The sequence below is a fragment of the Entelurus aequoreus genome, linkage group LG14 (genome assembly GCF_033978785.1).
Source record: "Entelurus aequoreus isolate RoL-2023_Sb linkage group LG14, RoL_Eaeq_v1.1, whole genome shotgun sequence".
Lineage (NCBI taxonomy): Eukaryota > Metazoa > Chordata > Actinopteri > Syngnathiformes > Syngnathidae > Entelurus > Entelurus aequoreus.
The window spans coordinates 43240111-43250385 of record NC_084744.1 but is presented as its reverse complement, the minus strand read 5'-3'; the positions used below and the strand labels follow the sequence as shown (position 1 = coordinate 43250385).

The 10275-nt window shown below is 39.7% G+C and overlaps 1 protein-coding gene across 7 annotated transcripts in view; it reads right to left on the bottom strand.

The window, feature by feature from the left end:
- Positions 1 to 10275, bottom strand: part of osbpl6 (oxysterol binding protein-like 6) — an 83819-nt gene that overhangs the window by 36093 nt on the left and 37451 nt on the right. For 3 of the 7 annotated variants that reach the window (XM_062069937.1, XM_062069939.1, XM_062069938.1), the window contains 8 exons: positions 9740 to 9793; positions 9161 to 9274; positions 8892 to 9062; positions 5806 to 5941; positions 5577 to 5680; positions 5038 to 5130; positions 4354 to 4522; positions 3359 to 3489 (listed from right to left, as the gene is read on the bottom strand). In XM_062069937.1, coding sequence (XP_061925921.1) covers positions 3359 to 3489; positions 4354 to 4522; positions 5038 to 5130; positions 5577 to 5680; positions 5806 to 5941; positions 8892 to 9062; positions 9161 to 9274; positions 9740 to 9793 — 972 coding nt within the window. The remainder of the gene's footprint in view (positions 1 to 3358; positions 3490 to 4353; positions 4523 to 5037; positions 5131 to 5576; positions 5681 to 5805; positions 5942 to 8891; positions 9063 to 9160; positions 9275 to 9739; positions 9794 to 10275) is intronic. The other 4 variants (XM_062069941.1, XM_062069942.1, XM_062069943.1 and 1 more) reach the window with 3 other exon arrangements.

The following is a 10275-nucleotide window of genomic DNA, read 5'->3' as shown; positions in this document are numbered from 1 at the left end:
ATACACACACACATATATATATATATATATATATATATATATATATATATATATATATATATATATATATATATATATATATATATATATATATATATATATGTGTGTATATATATATATGTGTATATGTATATGTATATGTATGTATGTACACACTAAACATAACAAGGGGGTAATGGATCAACAATCCATTCATTATTCAAATAACACAACAGCAAGCTCAACTGTCAACCTGCACACCCACACAAAAGTCCCTCTTGTGTTCTTAGAAACGTTCACAACCATGTTGCTGCGATATATAAAGAAAAGTTAAAAAGTTAAGTAATTTTTACCTTGCTCTCCGCGAACGGCAGACAATGTGCCATCATGACGTGTCGTCACTAGGCGGAGGAGGGCAGGCAGAGAGGGGCAGGGGTTGTATGTAGGCTGCCTCTCCTCTCTAAGCCTAAGTCCACAGCGAATCCATCCTTCTTTCCAGGCTAATTTGTTGGCTTTTTTGAACCCGTATTAAGTACGTAAGTCAAACGGCTAAAAACACTCTGAAGCACTGAGAAATGGCAACTGACTAATGGACGACATAAATAGGATGTTACGTAGTGGGCTCTGCCTCTCTAAAATGACCCTGTGTGAACTGTACTGCACAGGTAATGATATTATCAAAATGGCAGCACCCTTATGCTTCCAGCGGCACACCAAATGAATGAATGAATGAAGCGTTCGTACACCGAGACATGGTTCGCACACAGAGACATATTTGGCGCGACCTAAAAATTTGTAAACCGAAAAATTCTTAAATAGAAGGGTTCGTAAATCGAGGTTCTATTGTACACATAACAAGCACTGCCTGGAATTATATAGCCTTTTCACATTTTAAGTGTTATCTTTTACATGGATTTCAATGACATTCACAAGTGTTTGTAAAAATCCATGTTCCGTACTTTTCTTGCAGCCTAAAGCTGAATGAAAGTATACAAATAAGAGAAACGCGCGTAGTTTAATGCGTGTAAAAAAACACTTAAGCACAAACGGGAGGATAAGGCCCTTAAATCATAATGACAGAAATACAGCAGTAATGACTTTGTTAATCATCCTTTTGCTATCTGAGTTTGACAATCTTTGCTGAGCAGGCAAAGTTACACTTCTCTGCTTCAAATGAAAACGATAAAACAATGAAAGCAAAACCTTGTCCATGTTTAATCAAAGAAAAAAACGGTATTGATTTTGGATGACCGTGGACACAAGATGCTTCAATTAGGGTGACAGTTCACAGTTCAGCAAGACATTAAAGGACAAACATAATCCGTTCCAGGCCGTTTGGCACTCTGAAGATTGTTTGGAATTGAAAGCAATTTTTTCTCAGCAGAAATATAATTACTCTGTTCCAGAATCGAGCAGTTGCCATCATTGCTGTAAAACTATTTAATAATTGTGACTATCATTAAATCAAAGTAAGAAATAAGTGTTAACACTCAGCTTTGAAGAAGAGTGAGTTGGGTATAATTAATGTTTGAGTCTGAGCTGCTGAGGTATAAGAAAGAGAAAATATAGAGACCCAAATACAGTAGCTGCTGACATTTACTGTACCTAACCATATGGATTTTTACCATATAGATCTAACCTACAGCCTGGGACAAGACTGTCACATTGCCTTATAATTATGAGAATAGCAGGCACATTTCACCAGTGAGATGGAAAAAGTTAGCAGAGGAACAGTTCAATTACTGTAAGTCACTGGGGCAGCGAAGACGGCTTGAAGGAACAGTGTTAATGATGTTATATCACACAGCACAAATTTCTTTTTCTCACCAATTATTGAAAGAAAACGTAATGGGACCGCCAAGATTCACACATCCTTGTTATACTGCAAGTGCAGTGACTCCGTGGAATAAACAAGAGCTTTGTCTTTTTAAATCTCAAAGCTTTTTTGTGTGTGTTTAATATACTATATCGGATCTACAAAACCCAAAACCAGTGGAGTTGGCACATTGTGTAATTCGTAAATAAAAACAGAATACATTGATTTGCAAATCCTTTTCAACTTATATTCAATTGAATAAACTGAAAAGACAAGATATTTAATGTTCGAACTGAGAAACTTAATTTTTTTTGCAAATAATCATTAACTTAAAATTTAATGGCAGCAACACATTGCAGAAAAGTTGTCACAGGGGCATTTTTACCACTGTGTTACATGGCCTTTCCTTTTAACAACACTCCGTAAACGTTTGGGAACTGAGGAGACACATTTTTTAAGCTTCTCAGGTGGAATTCCCATTCTTGCTTGATGTACGTACAGCTTAAGTTGTTCAACAGTCCGGGGTCTCCATTGTGGTATTTTACGCTTCATATTGCACCACACATTTTCAATGGGAGACAGGTCTGGACTACAGGCAGGCCAGTCTAGTACCCGGACTCTTTTACTATGACGCCACGCTGTTGTAACACGTGGCTTGGCATTGTCCTGCTGAAATAAGCAGGGGCGTCCATGATAACGTTGCTTGGATGGCAACATATGTTGCTCCAAAACCTGTATGTACCTTTCAGCATTACACTTTCAGCAAAACACTTTTCCACTTAGATGAGTTCGGGCCCAGCAAAGCCGGCGGCGTTTCTGGGTGTTGTTGATAAATGGCTTTCGCTTTGCATAGTATAGTTTTAACTTGCACAGATGTAGCGACAAACTGTAGTTACTGACAGTGGTTTTCTGAAGTGTTCCTGAGCCCATGTGGTGATATCCTTTACACACTGATGTCACCTTTCGATGCAGTATCGCCTGAAGGATCGAAGGTCCGTAATATCATCGCTTATATGCAGTAATTTCTCCAGATTCTCTGAACCTTTTGATAATATTACGGACCGTAGATGGTGAAATCCCTAAATTCCTTGCAATAGCTGGTTGAGGAATGTTGTTCTTAAACTGTTCGACAATTTGCTCACGCATTTGTTGACAAAGTGGGGACCCTCGCCCCATCCTTGTTTGTGAATGACTGAGCATTTCATGGAAGCTGCTTTAATACCCAATCATGGCACCCACCTCTTCCCAATTAGCCTGTTCACCTTTGGGATGTTCAAAATAAGTGTTTTATGAGCATTCCTAAACTTTGTCAGTCTTTTTTGCTACTAGTGCCAGCTTTTTTTAAACATGTTGCAGGCATCAAATTCCAAATGAACTAATATTTGTAAAAATTTAAGTTTTCCAGTTCAAATGTTAATTATCTTTTCTTTGCAGTCTATTCATTTGAAAATAGGTTGAAAAGGATTTGCAAATCATTGTATTCTGTTTTTATTTACCATTTACACAACGTGCCAACTTCACTGGTTTTGGGTTTTGTACTTAAATGGCGAAAAACAAAATTACCTGTGACAGAGACTTCCTGAGGGAGTTGATCTGCGCTGATGGGTCAGACTGGTCCTGGTCTGATAGAATCTGTTTGATCTTTTCTTTCTCGATGGCCACTGTGTTGAAGGCCGACTTGAGCAGAGTGTGGACTGCACACAGATAGAATAGAGCGGGAACATCATGACCATTCACGCAGCATGATTCTTTTGCCTCGGCTGCTTTGGCTCGGGTTCGTCAACGAAATGTAGGGTTCTTCAAACATATTACATAACATATACACACTAGTAAGCGCAGTTGATACAGTGATTCACTGAGACAACATTAGTGACCACAGTGATTTAACGACTGGAAGATATTTTCTATCTAAAAAAAACCGTTCCAAAACAAATCTTGGAGGAATTTATTAACACATTGACGTTGCAGGATGTAAAATGATGTTTTGGGAGCATGCATAGGCCTGACAGAGAGGGTTACAGTCTCTGGCTGTATTATGTAATAGAGCACTGCCTGGCAGTCAACTACAGCTGCACGGCATCACACATGTGACACGCCTCACTGTCCACGTCTTCCTGCTTGCCCACATAAGCCCCCATGTGTGTTCTTTAAGGCTCAGTGCCAACTCGGCATTCACATGCACGGTCCAAATCAAGACTTATGCCAAAAATCTTACATTTTGAGAGCATTGTGTGAGAACAAAGTCAGTAGAGTCAAAGGAAAAAAATAAAGCCAAAATATTTGCTGACTGGGCAAATCAAACACTGCATTATAAATTAGTAGTGGATTTACCATAAAATGTATTCATGTTACACCATCCCGGACAATTCTTATGTTTGCTAATATTACTATTAAGACATTTGTGCAGTGCTTGTGCAAACTTCACAGTACAGATCAGATAACATTGAATTGTGTACATGGACTCCTCATCTCGATTTCGTTTGATCTTTGACCATGCCGGAAAATAAATGCACATATACCCATTTGTTCCTGGCTGTTCAAGCCTACGGTCTGCCTACCTTTTTGGGCAATGGTGCAGAATTCCTCCTGCAGTTTAGTGTAGTCACTGGAACACTCTACACTGTCTGTCAGCCTGGAGACGGGAGCTTGAAAGTCCCCCAACTCGGCGCAGAGGTTAGGGTTGGATGAGTGGAGGCGGACAGGAGACATGCTGGATGAGAGCGGGACCTGTAGAAACATGACAAGGGTTAATTAACCATGAAGCACAATCATGCTGAGAGCCTCAAAACGCCCTGAAAGTTATTCCATGAAAAAATACTACAACAGGAATGTATAAAATTAATGTATAATAATTCTAAACACCTTTGCAAATTGCGCAAATACTTGTCATATGGCCATTTATGCTCCCATTTGTTCATCTAACAATTGTTTCTATAAAGTCCCTTTGCACAGCAGTAGTTAGCATTCAGTGGATAAAAAGCATGCTAGCGCATTCCAAATGTTTCAGCAGCACAGATTAATGTGCTAAGCAAAATAAGAATGTATTAGCAAGGATGGGGGAAACAAATCAAATGCACCAATAAAGTAAATTGGTGGATAACCTGGGAAAATTAACACAAAACTGATTTGATCAAATAGTTGAAAGTGTAAAATAGAAAGTTCTCTGTATTGTCATAAGTCATTGTCCTTACATTTGTTTGACATTCACTTTAATTAGGCCTCAGTAAAATCCAAAGTGGTACCTGAAGCTGGAATTTTGCGTCTTTGCCGACACTTTTTGTCCTCCATCTTCTGTTCAAGCGCTTTTCTTTCTTTGACAATTCTACACAAGCAGTCTATGCGGCATCAAAACATCCAAAAGGTGGTTGATTAGACAGGACACTCACACAAAAGCAAACGTTAACCTACAGATTGACGGTTGTGAAGTTGCAGAAAAGAATCCGACAAATAAGCAGCAAACAAAATTCAGAGTCATATGCAATGACTGTTGCCAAGCAGTTATAGTGGGTGTAAGCATGTCTGAATCCTGTCCATCAGAGTACATAATGGGAGATCTGACACTTTCTTAGACTCACACACGTCTGTCTGTTTTAGACTATGTAAGACTCCTGAGCTCGTCCATGAATATTTAATGCTGTTTGGTAAGGACAGAGATAGCATACTATATATTTGAAACAACATTGCAAAGGACTAGATGCTGCCTCTCAGGATTAGTCCACACTGGATTCCTACACATTTGGGAATGTGTGAGTGTGTATATGTGTGTGCCAATGTGTTCCACCTGCATATCTGCAAAGTTGGGAGCTGACTGTGTCCTTTGTAGAATCTCCAGACTCTGCAACAAGCCACTCAGCTCGGTTAGGTTGGACTGGCAACGTGCAAGATCTGAAATTATGTTGTTAATAGTGAATGTTATGATTATGATGAGAGTATGTCGTCACAAGTAGATCATTGCTGGACCCACAGTATGAGGGTAATTGCAAGGCAGCGTAGACGAAAACAACACACACCTTCTGCACATTTGTCCATCTCCTCCGATTCCTGCAGCCAAGCAGCCACTTTGCTCTGACCGTTACTGTAGGAGCCAGGCAGGCTGCTGTTGGTGGGGACTGGTGGTTGCCATGGCAAACTACTGGGTTTAGCCTGCTATGGGGTGACACAAGTGGACACAAAAGAGCTGGTGTGCGTATGTATGCAGTGAGATGAAAACAAACAAGAAAAATTCCACATCTATTTTTGGATCGCCAAACACATACAGTAGCTAGTATATTGATGGAGGATTTTGCACAGGTGATACCAACCAATGCCAATGCCAATGCCAAATTCAGTCTTGTCCAGAAGAACTAAGATTTACATCTCTGCTTTGTTTCCTTCAATAACTATTTTGTTTGTGAAATGAGATGCAGTTGTAAGAAATACATTCATTTGAATGACAAAACGTTTAAGTGGTTGTGTAAAAAAGGTCTGCTGTCCAAACCTCTTTAATAATGAGAGTATGGTGAATGATTCATTTATGGAATACAGCAGGATAAATAAAGTTATGTTAAGGAATGTAGTGTTTTCCAAATCTTAAAGGGGTCATATTTAGGGATGATGTTTGATAAGAAATTATCGAGTTCGAGCCTGTTATCGAATCCTCTTATCGAACAGATTCCTTATCGATTCTCTTATCGAGTCCAGATAGGTGGTTGTATATGGAAAAAAACACACAATATTTGGTTTAACAAAAGCTCACTTTTATTATACAAGAACACAATTTAATCTAATAAATAAATAAATATTGACTGTTACCCCCCTAAAAAATAAAATAAAATAAATAAATATTGACTGTTGTTACCCAAAGTATATTAAGTGGGATTTTTTCAGAAAAACAACTATATACAGTAACACAAAAACAACCTGTCTCTGTGATCACTATAAGTGTATAAATAATAATATAGTGTTAAATAAAATCAGTCCCTTGGGCACAAAACTGAAAATAATACAGCTTTCCAAAAAGTGCAATTCTGCTGCTATTTGACATAACTGTTTGTTATGATGTTTTGACATTTTTGCACTTTATTTCTTTATTGAAAGACAATTCTATGAAGAGAAAAGTTCTTTGCAAATGTGGATACAATGCTAAAAAAATTAAAAGTTAAAGCTAAAAAAGAAATACACTTTGAGTTAACATTATTTCTTTATAGGGGGAAAGATGTTATGAGCTAGGGAATATAACAACTACACTACCCAGCATGCAACGGGAGTGATGAGCATGCGGGTAGCCCCGAAAAGTGTTGTTGCATATCGTCACGCCGGCAGCAAGAATGAGGTTATGAGCACGCTGTGAAAGTAAACGTCAAGAACTCAGCCAACACGCCTCGTCTGCATTATTTATAATTAGACAGACAACACATATACAGTGTGATTTTGTTTTGTTTACAAGGAAAGAAAAACGAAAGTTAAAAAATGGAGATGTCATTTATGTATGTGCTGCGGTTGCTTTAAGAACGTTGTGACAGCTGCCGTAAAGGAGGTGCGTTGCTAGCCTGGTTGCTATGTTTCCGGTTGGTCGTAAAAGTGTTCTTCATGTGTTTGTACTCTGCTCAAATCTCTCAGTAAAGTTATTCATTGGATTATACCTTTTGTTTTGAACTTTATTACACCTTGGAGCGCTTTTTCCCGTCCATTTTTTTCCTGCTTTTGCTATCTGCGCCTAATGACTGAGCTACGTGACGTCATTTCTTGTGATGTCTCACGGGGCATTTCTGGTCGGGACGGGATTCGTTCCCAGGGATTCGAATAAAGAACCAACTCTTTTTCTTTACTATAGTGGTCTCGATAACGGGTACCGGTTCTCAAAAAGGGATTCGAGTCTGAGGACTCGGTTCTTTTCTTATCGAACAACCGAGAAAACCGGTTTCGAGTATCATCCCTAGTCATATTATGATGTTTTATATACATTTAAAAGACTTCCTTGTGGTCTAATTGTGGTGCTTTGGTTTAAATTTTGCTTGTATGTTTTACGAACCATCTTCAAGCCACTTTTTCACTATTTGTTAGAATACGCCGTTTTGTGGGCAATTTTATTTATGTGCCAAGCCCCCATTGACTGCATCTCCTGTCCACCCGTCAGCCATGTTGTAGTTTTAGCACTTCCATATTGAGGTAAGAAAAGTTAGTTTTCCATAATTCATCCATCCATCCATTTTCTACCGGTTGTCCCGTTCGGGGTCGCAGAGGGTGCTGGAGCCTATCTCAGCTGCATTCGGGCGGAAGGCAGGGTACACCCTGGACAAGTCGCCACCTCATCACAGGGCCAACACAGATAGACAACATTCACACACTAGGGCCAATTTAGTGTTGCCAATCAACCTATCCCCAGGTGCATGTCTTTGGAGGTGGGAGGAAGCCGGAGTACCCAGAGGGAACCCACACAGTCACGGGGAGAACATGCAAACTCCACACAGAAAGATCCCGAGCCCAGGATCGAACCCAGGACCTTCGTATTGTGAGGCACATGCACTAACCCCTGTAGCACCGTGCTGCCATAATCCATAATATGATCCCTTACAGGCAGCTATTTTCTGTTTGTTGAAAAGATACTGAGTTAATTTTCCACTAAAGTCTTTAGTCTATAAAAACATACCTGACTCTTTGGTAAGTCTTTAGGCAATTCTTCAGGGAAAAAATAATCGGCTGCTTTTAAGTTAAATTTAAAGTTAACATATTTTGGCAGCTATCCCACTGATTACCTTTAATGGTCTACTTTAGACAGACTGTCACAACTCCTTTCCCCTAGAAAACGATCACCTTCATTGGAAATAGTCTCCTGTCTAGACCATTTTCATTTATCAAGCAAACATTTACAGTTTTTATAGACAGACATTTGAGTGCTTTATCCTAATGCTCAGGATTCATTTTACATGTCAAGTCAACATTTCAGCCATAGACTGTTATAGGCCACACATTCACAGTCATTAGTCATTCAGCTGATCAATGTGGAACGGCCACAGTGACCTTTTTAAAAAGAGGCAGACAATTTACTATAAGGGTAAGACATTCTAACAAGGCGGAACAATTCGCCTAAGGTTACAGTATGTCAAAAGTAATGTACCTTAACCTCATGTCCGACACCTGAAGCAGCTTGGGCAGACTCTGCAACAGCTGATGGAGGAAATGTCCTCATAGAAGCATCGCGAGGAGATCGCACAATCTCGTTCTGTCGGTAGAGGCGGTGATATCGCAACTTGGACACCCAAGCATCAAAGATATCTTGGGATTTAACCTAATGGCATGAAGTAAATAGTGCTTTGAACTCAGTCATCTGCTTGACAGGTTAGTCAATACTCAAATAACAACATTGACTCGTCCTGTTGGCGTTACCTTGAGGTGATAGATATGCTCCTCTGTGTCCAGGTCAATACGCCGGGCCTTCTTTTTGATAGACATCACCGAGAGGCCAACATCAATGCTGCCATGCAGTTTGCCTTTCTGAATCTGAATCACAATGATGGATTGGCATTTGACAACTTAATTGTATCTATTACTTCACATCTATTTTCAATGACTAGGAATGTATGTAGCTGATACGATGAACATACTAACCATTAGGCAAAGACCATCAAACAATACGTAACAAAATGTTTTTTTAATACAGATACAGTACTTAGATTTTTGCTCTGGCCATACCAATTGTGTTTTAGTAAAACAGATGATTTTCTACCTATATTCTCTTCATCGTTTTTCCTTTCAACTTTACAATTACAGTCTTTATTACCTATTGATTGATCAGGCAACTACTCAAGCAAGGCGCAATCATTTGGTGGGTCTAATTTCAACGCGTATAACACAAAAAGCTACCAAGCTAAGCACGTTGAACGCTTGCTGCAAACATTCTGGCTGACTCATTGTTGCCAGGCTGGCCTGCTTCTTTGCTCCGGGGGTTGAGTCAGGGTTACTTACATCAATCGGGGACTTGGAGTACTTCAGGATCCCATTGTCCAAAACGAAAAAGCGCTGCAGAGGAAAAAACAACAACAATGTGATTATGGATCCCAAGTGAGAGATTCTGTGTTTGTGACTGCATTCGTTTGAATTTAGATGTGTTGCTCTCAAAATGGCACATATGCATGCTGGATTTGTGCAGTGCTTTGGGACTTATTTTGACTTGTCTACAATGAAAATAACAGTTAAACAGATAGTGTAGAGTAGCCACATAAATATCCAGTTTGCTTAGTGCAGGGGTGTCCAAACCACGGCCCGTTGGCTAAGTGTGGCCCGCCGGCGTCCGAGAGATGGCACGAGCACAGTTAACAATTTGACAGCGAGCGGTGTATCCATATTATGTGTATATAAATATTTGGTGACCCCGCCTTCTGCCCAAATGCAGCTGAGATAGGCTCTAGCACTCCCCCTGACCCCAAAAGGGACAAGCGGTAGAAAATGGATTGGTAGTCTGATTGCTGCCATTGTGTCGCCATCTGGTGGCCAACAAAAGT